Source organism: Brassica napus, chromosome C7 (genome assembly GCF_020379485.1).
Source record: "Brassica napus cultivar Da-Ae chromosome C7, Da-Ae, whole genome shotgun sequence".
Lineage (NCBI taxonomy): Eukaryota > Viridiplantae > Streptophyta > Magnoliopsida > Brassicales > Brassicaceae > Brassica > Brassica napus.
The window spans coordinates 54,092,329-54,117,247 of NC_063450.1; the positions used below are offsets into that span (position 1 = coordinate 54,092,329).

At 32.6% G+C, this 24,919-nt stretch overlaps 3 protein-coding genes across 6 annotated transcripts; 1 reads left to right on the forward strand and 2 right to left on the reverse strand.

Moving 5' to 3' along the window:
- Positions 1-1,664: 1,664 nt before the first annotated feature.
- Positions 1,665-4,845, reverse strand: LOC106411400 (nicotinate phosphoribosyltransferase 1). Its single transcript, XM_013852155.3, has 13 exons — positions 4,539-4,845; positions 4,314-4,458; positions 4,117-4,236; positions 3,911-4,045; positions 3,569-3,630; positions 3,412-3,487; positions 3,242-3,343; positions 2,982-3,157; positions 2,727-2,901; positions 2,415-2,648; positions 2,231-2,339; positions 2,049-2,161; positions 1,665-1,954 (listed from the first exon to the last, which is right to left on the reverse strand). Exons 1-13 carry the CDS (start codon positions 4,658-4,660, stop codon positions 1,877-1,879), a joined length of 1,647 nt encoding a protein of 548 aa, XP_013707609.1. The 5' UTR covers positions 4,661-4,845; the 3' UTR covers positions 1,665-1,876.
- A 5,098-nt stretch (positions 4,846-9,943) lies between these two features.
- Positions 9,944-13,861, reverse strand: LOC106411443 (floral homeotic protein APETALA 2). Of its 4 annotated transcripts, XM_048763426.1 has the most exons (11): positions 13,224-13,860; positions 13,095-13,120; positions 12,972-13,002; positions 12,758-12,845; positions 12,531-12,676; positions 12,393-12,437; positions 12,219-12,307; positions 12,019-12,116; positions 11,830-11,916; positions 11,477-11,733; positions 9,944-10,175 (listed from the first exon to the last, which is right to left on the reverse strand). In XM_048763426.1, exons 1-10 carry the CDS (start codon positions 13,679-13,681, stop codon positions 11,506-11,508), a joined length of 1,296 nt encoding a protein of 431 aa, XP_048619383.1. In that variant the 5' UTR covers positions 13,682-13,860; the 3' UTR covers positions 9,944-10,175; positions 11,477-11,505. The 4 variants fall into 4 exon arrangements, with proteins under 4 accessions (XP_048619383.1, XP_013707660.1, XP_013707661.1 ...); XM_013852206.3 differs by lacking the exon at positions 9,944-10,175 and having other exon boundaries at positions 11,333-11,733; XM_013852207.3 differs by lacking the exon at positions 9,944-10,175 and having other exon boundaries at positions 11,333-11,736.
- Positions 13,862-22,048: 8,187 nt separating this feature from the next.
- Positions 22,049-24,426, forward strand: LOC106407321 (CBS domain-containing protein CBSX1, chloroplastic). Its single transcript, XM_013848162.3, has 8 exons — positions 22,049-22,347; positions 22,567-22,654; positions 22,903-22,967; positions 23,041-23,089; positions 23,341-23,393; positions 23,762-23,877; positions 23,962-24,019; positions 24,129-24,426. Exons 1-8 carry the CDS (start codon positions 22,150-22,152, stop codon positions 24,201-24,203), a joined length of 702 nt encoding a protein of 233 aa, XP_013703616.1. The 5' UTR covers positions 22,049-22,149; the 3' UTR covers positions 24,204-24,426.
- Positions 24,427-24,919: the final 493 nt, after the last annotated feature.

Sequence of the window (24,919 nt, forward strand, 5' to 3'; positions counted from 1 at the left end):
AAAATCAGCAAGTCATAATGATGATGATACATACTATCATTTAAGTCTCTCAAAAAAGAATTGAGGTTTTCAGACTAAAAATGTCTCGTGACTTTTGTTTTTTTTTTAAATATAAAACTGTCTCCTGACTTTTTCTTTTTTTTTTCGTATTTCTCTTTCATTTTTTTTGTTTTCATTATTTTATTAAGGAAAGACTCTTTCAGAAACTGTACACTAATCATGCCATTATTGTTTTAATTTGTTGCTTATTTAAAATCAGCAAGTCATAATAATGATGACAAATTGACACCTATCATTTAAGTCTCTTTTGTGACCAGCCTTAGCAAGATTTTATGTATGTAGATGGTAATGATGGAATGAATGATGGATCATGCACGCACCGAAATGAGTCTCCTCCATTGGATACAAAGTCTCGTTCCTTGGTTCTACAAAACTACTTTATAACCAATCCGAATGCAACGCAAGCATGCGCGGATAATTCATCGCCGTTGATCAAAATGATGACAACTTGTCATGAAGCAGCTGGTAAAAGGTGGCCTATCTTTGTGCTGATTGAATGTTTAATGACAACAGAGAAGTGATGGTGGAGGAGCTGCAGAAGCTGTAGATGCAGCAAACGGTCGTCTAACATGTGGTTGTGACAGTTTAAGTCTTTGCAAGGTATAGTTTACATTACCATACAAGACATTCTTCTTGTTACATAACATTGAGATAATGATGAATGTGTTATTTATATATGTACAGTACAACGCAACTTTTGGTTCCAAAACCAGCAGCAGGAGGAGAGTCTACACGAAATCCGAGTGATCTTCCGGCGGGTAACGTTGTTACTAGAGCAACTGGATTGTCATCTCTCGTTATGATCTCTGTGGCGACTCTCTTGTTATGGTGGTAGTTTATTATTGAGCTAATGTTTGTTTTTGATATGGACACAAAATTATTTAATTTTCCCACATGAAATGAATTTTATTTCTGTAACGTGAAACAAACTGATGAATGTTGGTGCTAGAAGTCTTTTGATATAATGTGGTCTTGTAAAAAAGAGTGTATGAACTCATAAAGTAGCAAAGCTGTTGTCATGGTTATTGGTTACATGTAACATGTACAAGAACTCTGTTTTCAACCCACATTGATACGCTAATAATGCAACACGTTGTGGTGGTACCACATAAGCTCTTTCGATTCATTGAACAAATGACACGACAAAGTCACGTAGTCATGATAAGGTAGGCCCAGTGATATTGTAAGCCACAACTTTTGCTCGTGGAAAAGTGATACCTCTGTTTCCTCGAAGATTTCTTTCTTTGCTTATTTCAATCAACAATTATGTGTTAGTATATATACACAGCCTCATTGTTGCTTCTTCATCCTCTCCGAACAGCTTCTGCTATCTTGACGTTCCTCTCTCAACATAGGGAAATCCAGTATGTATATATGGTTGATCCCACTTTTGCTTTTGAAAAGTTTTTTTGATCTTGTGTTGTGATGATAATCCGACTCCATTACTAAAATCAACTAGTTTCACCATGACTCATGCTTTGATGATGTTGATTAGAAACTTGTTGGTTTGGGTCTTGGAACTCGGATTATCATCACAACACTAGATCTAAAAAATTAAGAAGCAAGAGGGATCAACCAAATACACATTGTGGATTTTCCTCGAGTGATAAGAAGACTCTTCAAAACAAGAAGATTGTCTGTGTTTTATTCTGAGTAATGTTTTGGTGAATACAAGTTTTTTTATAGATAAAGTTGTAAAGAGTTGAGATCAAGAACTCATACAGTGAGTGGCAAAGCCGATAGATATATACTATGGTTATATCTTAAATTTTATAAGTAAAGACAGAAGCATAAAAAACTATATTTTGTAAAAATCTCAATGAAGTTCACCGACAGGAGCTTCGTTGAGCCAGAGGAAGTGGATGAAGTCATACAACTTGGCACTTACACTAACCTGTAAAAGTTTATGTAAAACAATTTAGTTTTTATTTTCTCTCTTAGAACTCTCTGTTGATACAAAACAGGTTCTCTCATGGTGTTTGTTTTACCTTATAAGGAGTAGGGTTTAGTCTTCTCATATGATCAGGTCGCATGTTTTCAAGCTGTTTGATGCAACGGTTTCTTATCTCTTTCAATGGCTCTAGCTCTTCCCTAGCTTCATCTACAGGAAAACAACATAATCAGTCATAAGCATTTGTCAGAAACTGTGTGTTGAGAACTGTGTTGTAACCTGCATTGCCACGCCAATAGCATTTCAGAAGCTCTTCCACGCGCTGTGGCACCACATAAGCCCTTTTCGATTCATTGAATGGATGACGGCAAAGTAACCTCTCACCAACCTTGAAAATCCACAAAAGATTTAAAAGACTAATACAACAATTCTTTCAAGAAATCTATAAGGCCTTCGCTTTTACCTTAGGTGGTGGTTCGTTCTCTCCAGTCATAATATCAACTAGAGGGTAACCCTCTTTCCCAAACAATCTGTAGGTACGCTTTTTACATGGTATCGACACCTTAGTAACATCTTCAGAAAGTTTGATCCGAGGCTGATTATTAATCTCCACGAGTTTGAAAACACAGCCTAACGCGGCTTGGGAATAGCAAGTCACTAAGTTGGTTCCAATTCCAAATGCATCTACTTCATGACCCTAAAGTCACATCTCCATCAAAGTGAGGCCTAATTGGTAAAAGATTTCACAAGGTGTTAAAGGTGAGTGAGAAGTGACCTGTTTGTTTAGAGCATCGACTGTCTCTTCGTTTAGATCATTACTAGCGGTAATGATCATCTTCCCAAAGTCAGGTACATTAAGCTCTCTCTCTACGCCGCAAAAGAACTTCCTGGCCTCAGTAGAGAGGTAAGCTAAGTCGCCTGAATCCAATCTAATCCCTACTGCTTTGTATCTGCATAACATCCATAAAGTCATGAATCTTGAAAACAAAAAGACAGAGAGAGTATCAATGTAAGTTTTCTTAACACACACCCCAGTTCATTAAGTGCAAGAGCAACAGCACAGAAGTTAGGTATTCCACTCTTCATCACATCGTAAGTATCTACAAGAGCAAGAAAGGCGCTGGGGAAAGCCAACGCGTAGGACGTGAAAGCTGCAAGCTCGCTTTTGTTCGTCTCCGAGAAGATCCCAGATAGCGAAGAAGAGTTCTATTTTCATTCACACACCACAAGAAAGATTATAAAAAAGAAAAGAATCAAACACTACGCTTTTGATTTTCAGATAAGCAAAACCTGAATCTTGGCTAGGCATGTTTGGACCAGGCTGACGAAATCTTCACAAGTGGTTTTCCCATCAGAGCTTCGAAGCGCTTTGTCAACAATCTCATCAAGGCTCTGTAAAGGATAAACTTTTTTTTAACTCATGCTTTCTGATGATTGAGTCTTATAGAGAGTTGGCTTACCATGAATGAGCTGACAAAGGCATGTGAATGTGTACCACGGAGAGGTATTCCAAACAATCTTCCAGCTGCAACATTGCTGCAACAACAAAAAAAAACAATTAAACAACATTGTTTATATAAACAAAAGACAAACACTCGTAGTAAGACTAAGACATGCCTTGTTGCATCAAAACCACCAAGGTAGCAATACTTTGATGCGCTTATTGCACCATCAGGTCCCTAATAACAACATAAGAGAGGGAGATTTAAGCAACAACATATTTAAATGTCGTTGTAGAGTAAAATTTCCATTACAAAATAAGTTTCGTTTTAGAATTTCAAAGCAAAACTTATTAGTTTTTATATGTTCTATATTAACTCTTTATATTATCCAGTTTATTTTTCTATTTGTTGAAATATAACGGTTCAGGTGTATAGTTGATGATGTTTTTATTTAGAAAATATACAAAATTAAATGTTTCCGGTGTGCAAAAATCTAAAATCACTAGAGGGAGGAAACCTGAGCTCTTCTAGCACCAAACTCAAGCAGAAGCTTAGATTTGCCAGCAACAAAACGATGCCTCGCAGCGTTAGTAGCAACCAGAGACGCGTAGTTGATGAGATTGAGAAACGGAGTTTCCAACAGTTGCACAACCTTAAAGCCAACCACCACAAATAAATCAGAAAGCTGCTGAAACCTAATCAATCAATCATGACAAAACTCACAGCAACAGGGCCTTCGATTCTGAGTAAAGGCACTTTAGGGAACACAACAGAACCTTCGGAAACAGCGTACACTTCAATGTCGGAACAGTCAAGCCCACGAAGGTAATCACAGAAAGCTTCCTGCTTTCAAACCCCCCCCAATTCAAAACAAAACCAATGTAATAAAAACATCAAAAAAAGTTGTGAGTCTTTGTAACCTCGCATCCAGGCAAGGAGTCACGAACGAAATCGATCTCTGCATCGGTCAAAGTGAAGTTAGCGAGGAACTTGATGCATTCCTCTAACCCAGCGAAGATAGTGTACTCTCCGCCAAATGGGTTCTTACGAAAATACAAATCAAACCTGAAGAATATGATAAAGTCTCAGACTTTTTGATTCAAAGGATTGAGATTTGAGATTGTTAGAGAGAGAGAGAGACTGACACGGATCGTTCTGATTGCTTGCCGGCTTTCCAGTAAGCATAAGCCATGGTGAATTGGTAGAGATCGTTGAGGAGAGGAGTCACCATCGGGTTCGTGGGTTTGTCATTCCCTTTCTTCTCCATTTTTAAACTCTGTGTTTTGTTTTTTTAGGAGTTTGTGATTGTGTTGAGGAGGAGAAGAGTGAGAGGGCAACTACTTCTTATAGATTCTATGTAACAACACAAAAGTAGAGCGTGAGAATGACGACAAACTTGTCCCCAGGGGTTCAAGTTCAACTCCAGTCCTCTTCAAACCCGAATCTAAAGTTATTAAGAGATTTTTCAAACCCCTTTTTTTTTATTTTCGACCCAAAAAAGGAAGAAGGTACGAACAACGTGAAGATTCAAGTGGAAAGAATTAAGTTTGGGCAAATGGGCTTTTAAATGGATAGGCCCATTTGTTGTGTATCCTAACACCCTTATAATCTGTTTAATATAAAAGGCCTCCTTAGGTGATAGGCCCATTCTTCGTGTAGGTCATTTTCGCTTATTATCTGATAAGGTCTAATCTTAATATTAATCTTTTGGGCTCGAATGTCAGCATGAACTTCTAATATGAATATTAACAAGGAAAAAAAGATGAAACTTTCACTTTATTTCTCACGGTCCTGCAGTAATTGATCCCAAGAACCCGATGGCGGGTTCTACAAATTTGTCTTGATTTATATCAAGTCATCTTGTAGCTTGATTCAATATTAAATCGTGTTTGGCTTTGGTTCTGGAATCGGGAAGTTCTAACATTACTGCCGGACATGGACTAGGATCAGCGCATTTTGCTTTTTATAGGAAAGTTGCATAGGTATCGCTTGTGTAAGTGTGTAACACGACATGATCAACATCATCTTCCTGATTTGTATACTTCGTAGTTAGTGTTTTGATACTATAGTCTATAACTCTTATGATAAAGAAACGCAACTTTTGAATTCACAAAAATGAGTTGAAGAATTATGAAAGAGTTTGAATATTGGAGAAAAGTAGGTACGAGTCACAATTTGTACCCTAATTTGGACGGTTCCCATGCTTGTCACGTCTATTTTAGATGGACCACGAGATTTTCTATTTCTGTGAAATTTATAAAAGTTGTCAAAATAAGCAAGAACTTGAATTAAAATGCCTTTACCCAAATTAGAAACTCGTGAGAGACTTTACCATTTAATTGACACGAAAATGAGTCTTTGAGACATATTGGGATGTGAAAACACCTTTGATTCTTCGTGGGTTAAGACTTTGGTGGTGATATCAGAACCGTTTTCTTTATTGACTAATCAATACTACTAATTAAAAAGACGAGTAAACAGTATGTTAACTAAGTTTACACCAGCTGTTTTTCTATATGGTTAGCATAAAGCCTTCCTATTATTATATCACACAGTATATTACGACTAAGTGTGAATAGTAAATCGCTTGAGTAATAGAATAGCCGTTTTGAGGAAAAAAAAGTGTGAATAGTAAATCCCTTATAAAGTCATTCTAATCCGTATTTCTTTAGGGGCCTTAATTATAACGTGATTTCGGTTCATGTTAATTTCACAAAATGCAATTCAGATTGAAGTTTACTATATATAGAAAATGTATTGAAAGCGATGGGACAAAACAAAGGGAATAAGGTAGGAAGGTAACTCAAGGCTGTCGGTGACGGACGATAATATATGATCAAGATGTGTGTGTTAAAAATGAGTCTTCTCCACTTGCACCTAAAAAAACAAGATTCTTCCAGAGCAGAAAAAAGCCAAGAAATATAATTTTAAAACCTTAACTACTATACAATTTGATGTATAAATATTGATTACTATATAGTATATATCATCGACGAAAGAAAAATAATTACATCTAAATACCCCTTTAGTTTGTTAAAATTAACTATATTCCTCCATACTAATACCCCTTTATATCTGCTTCTCGTGAAATTATAATTTCATTTCTTTCTGCGTTTTATCCTTTCACGATATCTTCGGACAATAAGACGCATCTAACTAATATTCTAAATATGGAAACTGACATCTTGAATGGCAATGCATAATTAAAAGAAACAAAGCCGAAAAGAAAAATAAATGGCAGACTGTAAAAAGTAATGGTTTTATTTTTATCTTGCAGGGTAAATACACTTTCTACAAGAACAGAAATGTCATTTGTTTCAGAGAGTTTTCTACTCTCGTGAAAAGAGGTCGAATCTATCGTCTACGTTGTCTCTGCAGAATAGACAGTGTTTCTTAGATACGATGCAAAAGAAGAGATCTTATAATTTTCTAGGTTTACTAAAGTTGCTGCAGAACACGAGTTCCACTCATCGCTGTGATAACAATTATACTATACATTTACAGTCTAATGTCGTTTCGTGTTTAGAGTTTTTCTAGACAAAGCATGAGAGATACATGTCCTCGTTTCTGGGACCACCTCTAATTTAATTTCACGAATTATTTATATTGCTGACCCTATTCCGAGTAATTATTCTTGTTTTCTTATAGTATATTTTTTTTTGTTTTGAAAAAGGTCTTATATTATTTTGACATAACATATACTTCATTGTGATTCGGTACCAAGTGGATATATATATATATATGATTATACCATTGCATACACGGCTTAGTTAGTGGATGAATGTTTTTATTTGTCATTTTAAGCTAAAAACATCATTATTGGGGATTTCTTAGGGTGGGTTCTTAACGGAATATAAGAACCCGTCTCTTAATTTTTAACTAAAAAAGTTAAGAACCGGTTCTTAAAACTCTTATTTAAGAACCGGTTCTTAACTTTTTTAATTAAAAATTAAGAAACGGGTTTTTATATTTCGCTAAGAACTCCACCTTAAAAACCCTTCAATAATCATACTCTAGGCTAAAAATGTATCGACGAAAAAAATAGGGAATAAATTAAGAAAACGAAAAAGAAAAAGAAAGATTATTCACGACGTTGATGAATAAAAAGTTTTCAATCTGAATAACTCGAAGTTTCGACCAAACAGTGAACAAAATCAAACAACACAATTATGAAAGTCCACCACATGATCCATCCAACTTTTATTATAATTTGTTCGATCAGAGACGATCCTGTTTAAGATTTAAAACAAATGAGTATAGTGACATACCTAGTCCAATATCACATTATGAAAACGATTAACAGAAATGCATCTAACCCATATGTACAGCCTCATACATAAAATTTGTTCCTTTATGATATATTTTAGTATAATATTTGAACAGGACATAAGAATTTTAATTTATTCCATCTAATGTACTAACCAATCGTGGTTAAAAGTTATCTCGAATTATAGGAAAATGAAGATCGGTTATATATTCTAGGTATTACTTGCAAGTTGTTTGTTTTCTAGAGGACTCTATAAGCAAAACAGCATATCCACTAATTATTTAATTATTTGTTTTTTTAATTAGTATGTTAAAGTTTTGTCGATTGATAATTTAATATTGAAGCACTAAGAACAATCAAGAAGTGTACTGGCAAGTTGAGTAATACGATTATCCTCGTGAGACTACAAATCTTGCCACTTATAGAAAACTATTCAATTTAAATACTAGCCCTCATGCCATTATTATATTCCCGAAGTGACGACTTCAGTGACGAAATTAGGTTCATCTTAAATTTAATACTTCATAAAATCGTACTTAAGGAACTTACTTTATTTATTTAAACTTCTGCAGACAATTTATATTCATGACCAACTGATTCCTTATCGTACGATTAAAAACAATACTACTTGGGATTAAACTAATTACTCCGTATAAAGTTTCGAAATTCCCAGGAAGTCTGCAGTCATTGGTCCGTCGTACCGCTTCCTCGTACACTAATCTCCACTTGCCTTCAAACCCTAGATAATCTTTTTTGTAACTATAGATTATTCTTTTAGTAAAAAAAACTATAGATAATTCTTTTAACATGCCCAGAACAAAACACACATACAAAAATGTGCATATGAATATTGTAAATATGTATGTGAACGCGTTGCCGATTTCTAAAACGTCTCTTGAGATACTTGAAAGATTTCCGTTACTACTTACTCGATATATAAGTTTTGACTGATATATTTTAGAATGATAGATTTGGGTTTAGCTCATCTTATGATGAATCGTGTGTTTAACGAATAGGTTGACAAAAACAAAAAACAAATAGTCTGCGCCATTTGAAGAAGATGTTGTTACGACGTGAATGACACAACTTCATTGGACGCAGTTTGATATAACAAACACAGGACGTAAGTGATTGCTTCATAGTACTCAACCCTCGCGATCTATTCGATATTTTGTTAGTTTACTACATAGCCAATAGAAGACATTTATTTTGACAAAAATATGGATTTAATTATATATAACAAATTTTAATAAAATAAACCCATCAGTTCCAGTATAAAATAATGTATTGTTATTATTTATATGTTCGCCTTGCTTACAATAAAGTATAAGTTTTTTTTAACACGCGACTATAAATTGAAAACGATTATTTTAATCGCTGTAAACCTAAATTACATTGGTTCTTAGGACATTTCCTACTCCATTATATCTTTCATTTTAAAATAGAATTTACAATAAAAATATTCTAATGATATTTTATTTTTCACTCTATCATAGAATAAAAAATAAATTTATTGGAGATGGTTTTAGTGGTGATAAAAAAAAAAGCAAATTTACTTATACAATAAATTACTCTCTCTATTTCTGAAAGTAATATTTTTTAGAGTATGCACACTTATTAAGAATTTAATAAATATTTATAGTTTAATTTATTTTTTACTTTATTATACACTTTCCAATAACTTTTCATCAATAAAATTTAATCAATTTAAATATTCTCAATTAATGTTTCTCAAAAATGTAAAAAAAATACCTTAACAATATAGATAATCTATCTTTGTGGAACAAGAATTTTTTTTTAAAATTCTTACTTTCTATGGAGTATTACTGTGTAACACCAACCAATATTTAAGGAGGAGCAAGTTATAGAGAGTAAAAGTGAACTCTAAAAAAGATTTCATGAATAAGTGTAAGAGTAGTTTACCAAAAAAATAAAATAAGTGTAAGAGTAGTAAACGTTTAATAAAAATCCAACTATTTTTTTAATTAAAAGAGGATAGATGAAGTGAAGCCGAGAAGTCTCTCTCGCCATTATAACAATGTCTGACTTCTTTTGGGTTCTGTGAGAGATGGAGAGAGAAACTGATTCAAAGGATACATTACTTGAATATGACCACTCATAATAATCCCCAATTTTAGTTTGCCTCTTTTCTCTTTAACTAAATTTATATTTCCTTTTTTTTTATCAAAAACTAAATTTATATTTCCTTCTTTTTTTTTTTTTTTTTTTCATAACCATTTGTTTAGTCTTGGAATATTATTTGTTCTCAGGCTCACGGTTTCATAGCTTGGAATATGACTTGTGTTAGTAAAAAGGAAGAATACAAAAAAAAAAAAAAGATCTTACGGTTGATATTCATTTAAACTTTTTGTTGAGATCGTAAATTAACTGCAAGATTTTATTTTTTCTTACTTCATTAGGGAAACATTAGCACCAATCTACTTCTGTTTCCTATCTCCCCTCACCGTTAATGCTGCGAGAACATAAATATCACTGTTTTCTGTCGGTAAAATATCTACAAAATGGACAAAACCAAAACTTTACTTTAATAACAGTAATAAACTATGAAGAACATACTTTTATGGATGATTAAACTTTTCTTAATTTGTATATATATATATTATATTCAACATCAATAATAATACTTGAAGTTATACAGTACATTTCTAAATTTTTTATTTTTTATTATTATAAAATTTGTCAATAATAATTTGCTAGTCTTGATGAAATGTAAATGTTGTCTAATGGAAGTGAAAAAATATATTTTGACTAAACCCAACTGTTCTTTACGACTTTTTTATACTCCCTCCGTTCTGTTATATATGACGTTTTGGAACTTATATTTTGTGTCAAAATATGTGATGTTTTCCAAAATACTACGCAGAATTTAATGACTTTAGACTTCGTGTACCCTTGCTTTGATTAATTAATGATCTATGATCAAGAGTAAAGTGCACACTAAAACAGTTAAGGAAGGATAAAACAGACATTTCAATAGCTTTCTTAAATTGTGTGAAATCTTCCAAAACGTCAGTTAAAAAAATACAGAGGGAGTAACCGTTAAATATTATGTACCTTTTCACAGATTGTTTACAGCTGCTTGGTGAGTTGAATCCCAATTTAATGTGTTCAACTTATAGGATTTTATGGTTACAAAGTGAACTTAAAAGTATTTTATGATTTGATTTCTTCTCAGTCAGACTTTCTCAAACAGATGGAGCAAAAGGAAATCCCACCAAACAAGTTTTCTATAGAATAGAAAAGTATATATTTAAATTAATAGATATGTTGTGTGAAACAATATTTCACATTTGGGTGATATTGGGTGAAAAGTTTGAAAGACGAAAGAAATAAGATGAAGATTAAAGGACTCAAAAAAGCTGGAGATATAAATCGAATATTGATATGACAGAGGAATGATAAAACAAGTTAGGACTGAACAAAGATGTAGATAGGCGCAGGCAACATATAAAGCAGTAACGTTTTAAATTCTTTTAATAAAAGTATCGAGAAGAAACAACAAAAGACAACTCATTGACAAAACTCTTCTCAACCTTTTTAGTCAGAACATCTTTTTTTTTTGGTCAATTTAGTCAGAACATCTTAAATAACACAATTATCCAATTCCCATATATCCAAGCATTATGTGAATATATGTAAGACATAACCAGATCGAGTAAAATTTAATTCGATTAAGTTCCTGAGAAATTTTCTTAGCCTAATTTAAAAAGACGTTGAAAGAGAAATGAACAAACGAAAAGCCGATAATTAATTTAATGACCAAGAACATATGAAACTTTAAAAGGTTCATTTTACCCTGAAATTGTTTCTCGTAAGTTAAAGATTCAAGGTCTCATGAGAGGAGGTTGGAAGCCATTGGTCTGCAGCCAATTCTGATGAGAAGTAGGAGTAGAATTAAAAATCTGATGGTGATTATGAGGAGAGAATCCTGATGATGCTGCAGCATTTGCCAACACTTGGTTCGCGGTGGTCCGACCTTCAAACTGGTGGTTCTCGGTCACCGGAAACAGCGAGAATCCTCCTCCGCCATGAATGTTACTGCTGCCCGGAAACTACTTTACACCACACATAAAAATTGCTGTTATAAAAGCATAACCAACTGAAATTTAAACAAATGGGTGCTTATTGTTGTGTCTTTTTTTACTCACTTGGTGAACAGAATCGGGGATATAGTTAACCATTCCGGGACCTAAACCGAGAATCTCATTAGAGTGGAGGGAATCTTGTTGGTTCATCTAAATAAAAAGAAAAATGTCTTTAACAAAAGAATATAATAAATGGTAAATCAATTAAAAAAAAAAGAGGTTAAAATCGTTATTAAATTATTAAACCTTTACCTTGAGCCGCATATCTTGACCATTATGCTTCGAATTAACCGAGTTTCCCAAACTCAAATCGAGGTTATGATCATGTTGAATAGGATTCCCTGATGACTCTACACAAATTCAAAATCTTGAAAACAAGTTCTTCTAACCCACAAAAGATATAATCCAGGACTAAAAGAAATATAAAACTGAATCACAAGAACTGTTTTTACCGGCATTCAGTTCTTCGTCGTATATGCTTGAATCAAAGTTAGTCACAGCATCTTTGCCATTACATTTGATTGCAGCTTTATCATAAGCTCTGCGGTTATTAAATTAAAAATATATTATAAGATTTAAATTTTCTAACAATAAAGTGGTGTGGAATCAAAGATGAAGACGTTTACCTAGCAGCCTCAACCTCGGTGTCGAACAAACCCAAATAAACATACCTAATATGAAGGATTCAAGAATCCAACCTCGTTAGAATAACAAATCTATTAGCATAATTATAAATAACAAAGGGTTTTTATTAATGAAAGTACTTTTTGCCTAAGAATTGGCCCATTCGAGCTTCCCAACGACCACACTTATGCAAAGTGACACCTCTATACTTCGAACTTCCTCGAGGGAACCCTGTGCTTTGTCGGCGAAGTACGTGCACGAACTCTTCCTTCGTTAAATTCGTCATCTACCAACAGGTTTAAGTTTTTTTTTACTTATCATTCAATCAATTATAGATTGCATTGTTTTTTGGTTATAAAGGAGTTACCTGCTTCATGTCATTATCATAATCTTCGATGTTAAAATTGATATCAGCTTCTACCCCACGGAATTTAATAGCAGCTCTATCATATGCTCTACATAAGATAATAAGTGAAATTTAAAAATTATAGTATACGTCTTGCTTACATATTTTACTTATTAAAGAGTCCATGGGAGAACTGTTGTCCAAAAAAGAGAGTCTATGGGAGAAGAAAACATACCGAGCAGCTGCATGAGCAGTGTCAAATCCACCTATTCAGGGAAAAAATGATTTTATTTAAATAATTTAACATTTTCAACAGCAAAAAGATGTAAGAAAAAATCTGAAAAGAGAGTAAAATTACCTAAGTAAACCTGTTTGCCACAGTCCCTGAATTTCAGAGAAACATATGGAAAAATTTATATTAAGATCTTTGAATATGATTGGTTGTATCAAATTAAAAGATGAGATTTTTTTACTGTAATTAAATTACCAAATATGAGACTCCCATCTTCCGGTTCGCCGGTAAAACGTAACGCCTCTATACTGAGAACTCCTTGACCTTGGTCCACGCCGGCTCTTTTTTAACGGCTGTGCCGGCTCCACCACCGCACCAACAGTTGCGGGTTTACCTACCGATGATCCTGTAGCTAGGTCCGACTGAGAGAACTGTACACCAAACCAGTGAGACCGAGGAAAGCTCGACCCGGGACCACCACCACCGTTGTCTCCGACGCTAGATTCCATCTCCGGGAAGAACTGATGGGTTATAAGAGGGTTGTTGGCTCTAACCCGGTTAGGTTCATCATCATCGGATCCATCTTCAATGACTACAGCAGATGAACTTGAGTTTGAGAAAGATCCGACCCGTTTACCCGGTGAAGAATAACAAAACTCTTCAGATTCTTCTTGTCTGACTGTCTGGTGTGGTGAGTCGTTTAGATCCCACATTTTTTTCTTGTTCTAAAACTTTTCTTTCTTGTTTTTGATATTTGGGGTTTCAAACTTCAATCCTCTCTGTGGTCTGATTCTCCTCAAGGTTGTAGTCTAAATAAGAGAGAGAAACCAAAGAAAGAGCTAGAGAGAGAGAGAGAGGTGTTTCAGAGTTTGCTTCTACGAAAGCTTTCATTTTTTATCCCTTCCTTTATATTTACTTCCAGCGCCCTTTCTTTCTCTCTCTCTCTCCCCACTTTACTATAATATTATTCTCTCTCTAACCACTTGCTTTCTTTGGAAAAAAGATTATATGCGAAACAATTCCTCGTATTGGAGTTTCTTTATTTTCGTATAAAAATATTTCCACTTTTATTATTATCTATGTATACAAATATCATCACTGATTAATCAAAGATTCCATTAATATGTAATTTCATGTTTTAAGAAACTAAAAGTAGGTCCACGGTTGATTTTGCAAGCAATCTATAAAAGGTATTTTTTGCAAGAAAATGAGTAATTTGATAGATTAATGAACCCACCCCACCACAAGTTTGCTAAAATTTGTATACTTCAGCTCTTGGCACAAAGCTTTTTCTTTGTTTTCTTTTCTTTTATGTATGACTAAAAGTTTAGCGGATACAAAGACAAATAGATCACGCATTAATCTATTTACTAGGATAAGATCTGCGCGTTGCGAGTGAATTTATTTGTATATATTATCGATAATTTTTTTATATATTTGATCATTTTATTTATATATATATAATGTTTTTTCGTTGTTATTATATTTTTTTTTCTGATGGACCGGATCATTTTTATTAAAAATTGTGGAACTAAACTATAATTAATATATTATGGGTTGATCGGATTTGATATTAAACAAATTATGACACAAAAATCTTATTTTTTTCATCGAACACATTTTTGAAAAAAATAAACAGTATTGTTCCAAAGTTGAATTATTTTGACATTTATCTTTCATATGGTTTTGAAAGGTTTCAGATTCAACCATTAAATTGATACATGTCATTTTAATGTTTTTAGTCGTATGGTTAAGGTAAACTTACATTTTTTGTAATTTAAACTCGTTTGAAAAAATTCAAAATATAACATATAAGAAAAATATAACATATAAGGTTTTCTCATTTTTGTAATTTAAAGTCGTTTTAAAAAATTTAAAATATAACATATAAGGTTTCCTCAGTTTTGTAATTTAAAGTCATTTAAAAAAAATCAAAATATAACATATAAGAAAAAATATAATTTTTTTTATTATATGGTTACTGTTATTGCTTAATTTTTTAAATAATATAAAATTAAACAAAAATGAAGAAGAATGCAAAATTGTTATCAAATCTTTATTATTCATAGTCATTAATTGTCATATATATGTTAATCGTATTAGGTAATTCTGTAGCTTTTATTTAAGGAGAGAATATATGCTTCTTATAGCTTGGGTTATATAATGAACAATGGTTTATATAAGGTGTTCTATAATTTTTTGAAATATGATTTAGAAGGCATACACAACTATCACATAGGATGAAGTTTTTTTTAATTTTTACAAAATTCAGATTATAACTATTTAAAAGATCTTCGATTAATATATAAGGGATGTTAATGGTGTATATTTATGTACAATAAATATGTGTTTTCATGATCCGGTAAATTAAAGTAGATGAAATATTAAGTTTGATACCATATATTTTATTTATATGTTTATTTTTAGTCAACCTATTATTTCAAGCAAGTAATATGTTCACACTATAGATTATAGGAGTTGTCAGCTATAAAAAAAGTACTAATAATATTTACACTTTGTATATATTGCTTAAGGCCTCATCGGTGTAATTTTCTATTGCTGTTCAAATACTTTACCCAAACTTTTACTGTGTCTGAGACCATAAATCAGTTGATCGTTAACTATCTGTTTTCTTAATGGGTTGTTACAACCAGAGGCTTGTTAAATATATAGGAAAAAAAAATTATGTCCAACGTTTCCTAAAACTCATTTATCAAGCTGTGCTAATTGTTTACTTGGTTATTTGACAATTTGTTCACATTATAACAAATCTAGATAATCTTTTTATAACTAGTTCGTTTCATCAAAAGTTTAGCAACATTTTTTTATTCAATTGTTATTTACAAACGAGTAGTTCTCAATGCTATAGGCTATTTTGTTGTTAGGTATAAAAACGTTTAGTGACATAAAGATTTATGCAAACTGAAACTGATCAAGATTGATACGGTATAATTTATATCCAAAACCTTTAATAGGAAACTATAGTTAACATAGACGAGTTGCAAATAACAAGTTCCTTCTTAAAAATTGCAATGCCCTTATCGCAAATATCCAGATCAACTTGTTGAGAAGTAACCTTTTACAGATCTCATACATTAGTTTAATGCAAAATGCTACATTGCTTTGCTTAAATTGCGCATTCAGTTTTGCTGGCTTAGTATAGTCATAAAAGCTAAAAATCCTTGTAAATTATAATAACATAGACCAAAAAGAAAAATGAGATAGCTAATGCTTTACCTATGTTAACTTGCTAGAAATACAATTCTATATATTTCGGTGTTATTGTATTTTAAAAGAAATTTAGAAACTTTAAGTTACCCCAACCCACCGTAGGCTCGATCGGTGGTCCATTGTCCAGTTCCAATATAATTTCGATTACGTAAAACGAATGCCACAAATCAATCCTTGGGGTTGGTAGCTTGAAATACGACGAGAATACAAGAATACATTACCACTAGATTAAGATCTGCGCCTTGCGCGGAATAAACATTATATATAAAAATTATTTTATGTATTATATATTTTTATATATTATAAAATAATAAATATATATTGAATAATTAAAAGTCAGTAACTATTACATATATAATTAAACTGGTGCGAACATATAAATCAATTTTATTAATCCAAACAATTTTTTAAAAAATTTGATAGGTTATGTAATTAAATTTAAATGATATTAACATACATAATATATTTTTAATATTAATGTCTATTAAATGATGCTTTCTACTCATATGTTTTTTTGATCATATGTATCTTTAATAGCAAAAACTTTAAATTACTGATAACAAAATTTTCATTGTGCGATTAATAATTTTAGTAATTTATAATTTTAAAAAAATTTATCAATGTTAGTTCAAAACTTTTATCAAAAAAAATTTATTCAAAGTAAATTTTGAAATTAAAATATTTATTTATTCAATATGGTTTATAGTTTAATTTAGAATGATATATATACATATATATTTAAAATCTTAATGATTAATTAAATTAAACTTTTATTTATATGATTTTGTAATCATTTGTATTTTGTCATAAAAAAATTTTAAACCATGAATCGCAAAATTTGAATGTGAGACTTTTAACAGTTTTAGTAATTTATATTCGTTTTTTAAAATTCAAAATATAACATATAAAGAAAAATCTAAATTTTTATAATATGGTTATTGTGATTTTTTAAAATTATTTTAATAGTTTAAAATTAAACAAATTTGATAGAAGATACATTATTTTTTTATCAGATATTTATTATTCAAAATCATTAATTGTCATATATACTTTAGCCACATTAGACAATTCCGTAATCTTTATTTAAAGAAATAATAAATGACATTAATAATGAATTTATGATTAGTTTAATAAAAAACTTATTATATAATTAGATGGACCAACATATTTCTCTAATAATTCTAAGAATCATCATAGTGATGACACGTGGCTACAAAAATAAGTTGTAATGTTTCACAAATAATATATAGGGGATACGTATTTACAAAGTGAATAGTTACATACATGTATCCAAAAAAAAAAAGCAAAGAGATTTTTGGTAATAGAGAAGTATCAAAAAAAGGAAAAAGGAATTATGAGAAGAAAAGGAAAATGTTACCAGAAAAGATCAATATCCCTTAGTACGGACAAACTGCGGGGTCCACTTTTTCCCTCACCAATGCCCTTTCGTTTCATCTCTTACCTCGTATTTTCGTCACACGCGCTCTTCATAGGCGAGTGCTATCAATCCTTCCTTCCGGCCACGCGTGCTCACCACCGTATCGATTCCGAGACGCCGTTTAGTTTCTTCTGACCACAATGCTGGAGCCAACTATACTTTGGTTTTGTAATAAGATTGGATTGTTAGATTCGTATATTTTGCTGTGAGAAAAATCGTCATGCTTGACATCATCTTCATCATTTTCTATTCTTAAAAATCCAAAAATGAGTTTTTAAATAGAAACCTCCACAATAATCAGTGAGGATATAAAAATTTTTATACTAAGAGAAAACAATGCAAGTGAACAATACAGAAAAGAGATGATGGAGAAGCACTGGTGTCTGAAAGGGAAACATACAACTTTATTTCGTGTTTATGTAGTTGGGTCCAGAGGAAAAGACTGTGGCTAACAAAAATATAAAATAAAATTTCCCAAGTCACTACCCACTTTGTTAAATTACCACTGAGTTATTATTTTTCTTTTATTGAGTTATTATTATTCTGTGTGACTATTTTCTTCTTTTTAAGGAATGGAATAGGAATCCAAGAGTTTTGTGTTTTCAATTTCAACAGTGTGTTGTTTTTCTTTCCGACTATTAACATAAACTTTGTCAAATATTTATGATTTTTTTTAAATAGAACAAATTTGCCACCTAGTTTATATTTTTTTTTTGTTGGCAACCTCACATATTTTCTACGATTTATTTATTTATTTAAAAGCTTACAAAATTGTTTCTGATGCTATAATTTTAAAAATAGTAAAAACTAATAACCAAAACCAGTGAAACATGCGATAATATCTTTAACCTAAGCACCTAACAAGCTTTTTCCATGAGACACGTTGTACATACTTTGAGTGGGATGCGATAACAAACATTCCAATAATGGCTTTCATTGAACATGTTGCTTTTCTCAAGTGGAAACTACTGCTCTTCTCTCTCAATGTCCCACTATCTCTCTCTCCCTATATATTTATACACAAACCCCGAATGCATTATTATTAGCATAGAAGCTTGATTTTGCTCAAAAAAAAAAAAGCTTGATTTGTTAGAGATGTGATATGTCTGTGGCTTTGTCTTATACATACATGATCATATCTTTATATACACAAACATATATACAATATTACAAAACATGTATGTATATGCTTTATGTTGATAATAATAATTAAAGCCCACGGCCCACCTTTCAGCGAGATACTCTGTCTCTTATAACAGTGTCCAACAAAATAGGCCCACAAAGAACCATTATTATTCCCAATCACCTCCTGATTTTTGTATGTGTAAAAAACTACAACAAATGTGCCCAGATCAAACAAAACTAAAGAAAACAAAAGTAAAATTCTTATTTTCGGCTGATATTATTACACCTTTATACTCTCTCGTTATGCGACATATATGATACGACAAAATCGTACTAAAACAAGAGTTATTATTGAATGTAAGTTTTAAGTAAAAGTACAATCGATATCGTAGGAAATTATTTATACAGTCTATAAAGACTTATTTGATGTCAAAAACAAATATAGGCTTTTATTATTCTGTTTCCTTGGAAAATAAATACAAATTGCGTCCACACAAGCCACAGTGATATCACATGAATATGTTAATATGGGTAATACATTAATAAGAGAATCAATGCCTATATCTACCTCATTCTACTTGCCTACGTGTTCACATAGTGTGGACGAGTAACAATAAATTAAATTTAGTACATAATTGAATTTCATATAATTAAAACGTATGAAGAATTATTCCGAAAGTATGTCATAAATGATGCAGAAAATATCAGCTACTCGACTAGCATATCGACGTAGAACCATACATATCAAAACTGTGGATCTTGTTGGGTAATGGGTAAATATACTCATCAGCCACTGACATAATATGATAGTATCATAGACAACGTTATTATATATTTAGGAGATAAGGATTTACAACTGAGCTCAGGTTCTAGCAGGACCGGTCGTGAGCAAAGTCTAACGAAACATTAGCTTTACGCTCCCAAAAATTTTGAAAAAAATTACATAGAAAAAAGCTCCCAAAACTTTTTTTTTAGGCCTCCAAATTTACCAAAAAATATTTTTAGATAGAATTTTTTAAAAACCACCTACAACCCCTTAAATTTTAAATTTGCAAATCTTGGAATCGCAATCGAGTCCGAGATTAACGAACGTGGAAAACATTGGACGGTATCGATAGAATCTCGATTTGTGAGTTGTCCAAATCTTGTTATAGGCTTTCCAGATATCCTCAAGTAGGATTCTCGTTCAATGTGATATTTTGTTATCGTTCAATGTGGGGGCCATGTGAACGAGCTGATAGTGGATACTCCTCGATGTCTTCACGATAGGTAATTTTTTTATATGTTGTAATTTGTGTTTATCCTTTTTAATACAATTGGATGCGACTCGTGATAGCTAACTAAAATTCTACGTAGTCAATGTATGTGTATAAGAAATGTTAGATTAGCTAACTTTCAAATGACAAAATTGGAGTGTTGGCAAAACCAACAAATGTAATTTTAGAAGTGTCAAAATAGGAAAGTATTTGTTAAAAAAATGTCAGACATATGTAGAGAATTTGACTGCTTTGTCAATAAAATCAAATATTATTAGTAATCAATGGAGAATAAATAAATTAAGGGTAATCAGGGTGGGGACAAATTAATAGTTAGGGTTAAATTATGTGAGGAGAACTAAAAAATCTAAAGGAGACGACAAAAAAAGGGACAAAGGGAAAACACGTTAATGTACAAATATAGCAAGGAGTCAGGAACTTAGGTACGATGTCCATACGTTTTGCGGTCCAAAGACTTTCCATTTTTGTAAATCTTTGAAATTAACCCCCACTTGTTTTCCCAAACATCATTTGACACCGACGACACGCACAAAACACTTTCTTTTTAATTATGTTTTTGTTTTTAATTGGTACTGTATTTTGAAACCACACCCAAATACTAGTACGGTCCCATTTGCAATAATTCACGTTGTTAATGGAGGGACCAACGAATTATTCCAACTTTTCAAGTTTTCACCAATATGGGAATCATTTCCTTTTTCACTTTTATTTTGCTTTTAATTTGTTTCGATGTTTCAGACAAAATAAATAAATCAGTGATGGACGGGTAGATAGGGCCTAACTGAGGTCAAGGCAGAGAGAAACACATGCAGTATGATTCTTTAGTTTTTTTCAAGTCTGAAGAAAATATCTCATCAAGGGTAGTTGGCAAATGGCAACTAACATATTTCAAAACGACAAGTTTTAAAATACAATAACTTGCTGAATTTCACTAAAATAGCATGTTTTATATTCCGTTATAGAAGAAACAGATTTGCAAGTAAATGATTAGCAGTATATATGAAAGAACAGACGAGGAGAGACTTTAATCTAATGATTAAAAAGTGTTTGCAATACAAAATATATAGGTTTTGCATTCGTTATATATGCATCAAAATATTTATATGCTTTGTATAGCAATTAGTTCGTATATCGTGATTCTATGTGCTGTGGATTATTTAGCAAGTCTCCTATAAATGATACATTTCCATCCCTAGCTCGTATACTAGACTATTATTTGCATAAATGATACCGATAGATGTATACACGAACACTTAAGGGCTAGTGGCTTATGTCATCTCTGCTGGGTTAATTGAAAAGAGTACAACATTCTACCTAGCTAGCGTGAGGTTTAAATGGACCAGTCGGGCCTTGATGAACAAAATGACATCTATGTGTTTTTATTAGTTTTAACGTAGATGAAAAGAAAACGAATAGTAGAATTAAACTTGGCGAAGTCGTTAACAAGCCAGAATGTCACAGAAAGAGATGGATGGACCACGTAAACGTGCGATTATAAAGCAACAAATTGAGTGTTATTGAAGTCAAGATCATTCGAGTATTTTGTCAAAAAGATCCTTGGAGTACAGAGGAACATGATATTAATTAGCATTCTAAGCAGAAAAAAAAAGATCCTTTAATCGAAGTTTTATTTTTGTTTTCACCAGCTTAAAACTGTACGTCGATGCGTAAAAACTCATCTCAAACCTAGTTAACAATGTTCTCTTGATGTTATAATTTCTTCGGATTCAATAGAATGGATCATCGGTCATAACGTGTTGGCGCTAAGCCTTTTAATTCTCACCAATCTATCCAAAGTACTATCATATACAAAAACTGTTGAGTTGTGTTTCAACTTTCAAGTATATGATTCTCAGATACTATCAACAAGTATTTAAATCTTTTGGCCCAAAACCCAACAAACTGAAGATCCAATAAACAAAAAATACATAGATGTGTTTGGTTCGAATTTCTTAATTGACCGGTTTGAAATATAAACCGGTTTGGTTTAAATGAGTTAAAACAAAAATGAGAGTCACGGTTCTTCGCTTTTCCCAATACAAACGCAGAGATATCGTGATCTCTCCAACTCTTATCACTTCCGGCGATCTCTCTCTCTCTCCGACGTTCAATGGACGCCGTCGTCCACGCTTGTCCACTCTCCATCACGCGCCTACGCGCACCGCCCTCACTTTCTTCTCCAACTCTTATCCCTCCGAGATTCCTCTCCATCCACTCCACCTTCTCTCCCACTCTCAGCTCCCTCTCCAAATCCCGAGGTCCTTCAGCTTCCTCCGCCGGCGCCACGTTGATGGCGAAGTCCTCTTCGGTATGCTCTTTTGCGTGCGTCTTAGGGTTTCGGGAATTTCGATAGACCAGGTTGTTTAGGTTATTAGCTTCGTCTCTTTTCACTAGGATTGAATGTATACTTAGATCGAACATGGTGTAAGTTGCATTTGATCTTATAATTGGATTGAATAAGTGTTGTACAAGTAACTAAGTGGGTTTGGTTCGAGCTTATAGGATGTGTTTTTGAATGTTACTGTAGCCAAGAAGTGGAGTGTATACTGTTGGTGAGTTCATGACCAAGAAGGATGACTTGCATGTGGTCAAACCTACCACCACTGTTGATGAAGGTATCACTGATATGTTGAATTATAAAACTGAATTAGAAAATGAGTGTTACTGTAGCCAAGAACTGATGTGTTGTTATGTCACATTTATCTTATACTAATTCAAAATAAATTTTAGTATATATATATATATATATATATAAATAGATATAAATAGATATGTAGTTGCTGCACCTGTATCCATAATTTTTTTATTTTGCTGTTTTTGTAATTCAATTTTGTAACCATCTCTTTTGTTCCCTTCTCTACAGCTCTAGAAATCCTTGTGGAGAATAGGATTACAGGATTTCCTGTGATAGACCAAGACTGGAAGCTGGTTAGTATCCCCTTTTGTATGCCTCTACTCATGGAAGTTCACTTGAGTCCAAACCTAATCCTTGTTCCTGCAGGTTGGGCTTGTTTCAGATTATGATTTGTTGGCTTTGGACTCCATCTCTGGTAAATGGGCCAGCCAACACCCTCTTGATGCATTTGGTTTCCTTTTGTTTTTAAAGATATTTTTAATTTTGGTGGAGAAAGATGAAAGCTACTTGATCACATGGTGGTATAAGATAGAAATATCAATGTTATGATGATGATCTTGTGTCTCATTTGTTGCTAGATAGCACGCTCAATTGTGAAATGATCAAAAAGCTTCTTCTCTAACCTTTGAAATCTTATTTACTGTTTTTTCTTGCTTATCTGTATAGGTAGTGGAAGTACAGAAAATGCCATGTTCCCTGAGGTTGACAGCACCTGGAAAGTATGTGGCCCTCTCTTTTCTTTATTAACAATTTGAACCCTGAATGATTTTCAGTTCACTCGATTCATATGTTTTTCTCACGTTATCAGCAGTAGATTGTGTGAATTGGACTTTACGAAGAAGTTGTTTTGACTAATTGACTCAATTACCGTTGCTCATAATTTCATCTATTTGCCTAACTAATTTCCCTTTACAAAGTTATGTCAATGTTACATTCAGTTCTCTAGTTTAAGTAGACACAACTCTGTGCAAGTTGATTAAATGTTGACATAATAAAACTTCTCTTGTTTCTATATGTCTCTTGTTTTTGTATCTTGTAATGTTTTTTGTACTTTATCATACTGATCTTGTAAAGAAGACATTTGCAGACTTTCAACGCAGTGCAAAAGCTACTAAGCAAAACCAATGGGAAGCTTGTTGGAGATTTAATGACACCAGCTCCAGTTGTTGTTGAGGAAAATACCAACCTCGAAGATGCTGCTAAGTTACTGTCTTTACTTTTATATTCAGTGCCGTCATTTATTTTCTTCTATCTTACATTCTTCTTCTTGTTCCGTTTTCCCACTAGAATCTTGCTCGAGACCAAATATCGCCGGCTCCCTGTGGTAGATTCTGATGGCAAATTGGTAAGAGAGAGATTTAACATCTACGGTCTACCTATATCTCATACTTAGTTTGCATTACATCGTTTCTCTCATGCATCGCTTATCCTTTTTATATTCCTCCAAATAAAAGGTTGGTATTATCACAAGAGGAAACGTGGTTAGAGCCGCACTTCAAATAAAGCGCACTGGTGATAGGAACGCTTGAATAAGAATACAAATTAAGCCAAGAAAACAGGTTGTAGAGAGGAAATCAACATGGATCAAACATTAATTTTATCCAGATAATAAGAATGAGTACTCAACAGTACTAGAAATATAGTAACTTGTATTACAGGAGTTCCGCATCTTATGTCGGTCACAAGGAACTCAGCTTTTGTTGAATTCTGTCTGGTAAGTGGCAAGTACACTACTTTCTTTTTTTTACGGAATCAGCTTCTCTTTTTGTTTGATAGGTTAGGTTATCAGATTCTTCGGGTATTTGATTCTCATCCAATTATGCTTTACAAATTATATTTAATTTATTAAAACAAATTTTAAAATGACTTTTTTTTTTGATAATAGAGATAGAGCTTTAGAGCATCATTATTGCTGAGACAAAATTCTGAGTTCTTAGTTTTTTTTATTATTATTTTTAGAGTAAAAAACATTGTTAAGAGACAATAGCAAATGTGCACATTATTGCTGGGACTCTTGCTACTGATTCTCGTCTCTCCATCCTATGCTTCTCTGGTATCTCTTCTCTTTCTCCAACATTAGCTGCAGATGCAAAGCTATAGATAGAATCATTAACCGGTGAAAGATTTAAAAGAGGTTGGTGGAAAACTTACGTTGAGAGCTCGTTGAGCTTCTCGTTCAATCCAAATGATGGTGTGGTCTAATGTTCGTTACAAGAAAGTACAATGTGTTCAAATCTTCCGTCTA

Bases quoted from the DNA above. Each gene is read 5' to 3' on its own strand.
- LOC106411443 (XM_048763426.1), bottom strand. From the start codon at position 13,681: ATGTGGGATCTAAACGACTCACCACACCAGACAGTCAGACAAGAAGAA. The intron at 12,677-12,757 runs GTAACTCCTTTA...ACCTGTTGGTAG, and splicing joins ATGATAATGACATGAAGCAG to ATGACGAATTTAACGAAGGA. The intron at 11,734-11,829 runs GTGAGTAAAAAA...GGTGTAAAGTAG, and splicing joins TCCCCGATTCTGTTCACCAA to TTTCCGGGCAGCAGTAACAT.
- LOC106407321 (XM_013848162.3), top strand. From the start codon at position 22,150: ATGGACGCCGTCGTCCACGCTTGTCCACTCTCCATCACGCGCCTACGC. The intron at 22,968-23,040 runs GTTAGTATCCCC...TTGTTCCTGCAG, and splicing joins TAGACCAAGACTGGAAGCTG to GTTGGGCTTGTTTCAGATTA. The intron at 23,394-23,761 runs GTATGTGGCCCT...AGACATTTGCAG, and splicing joins AGGTTGACAGCACCTGGAAA to ACTTTCAACGCAGTGCAAAA.
- LOC106411400 (XM_013852155.3), bottom strand. From the start codon at position 4,660: ATGGAGAAGAAAGGGAATGACAAACCCACGAACCCGATGGTGACTCCT. The intron at 3,344-3,411 runs GTAAGCCAACTC...TATCCTTTACAG, and splicing joins CCTTTGTCAGCTCATTCATG to AGCCTTGATGAGATTGTTGA. The intron at 2,162-2,230 runs GTTACAACACAG...GTTTTCCTGTAG, and splicing joins CTATTGGCGTGGCAATGCAG to ATGAAGCTAGGGAAGAGCTA.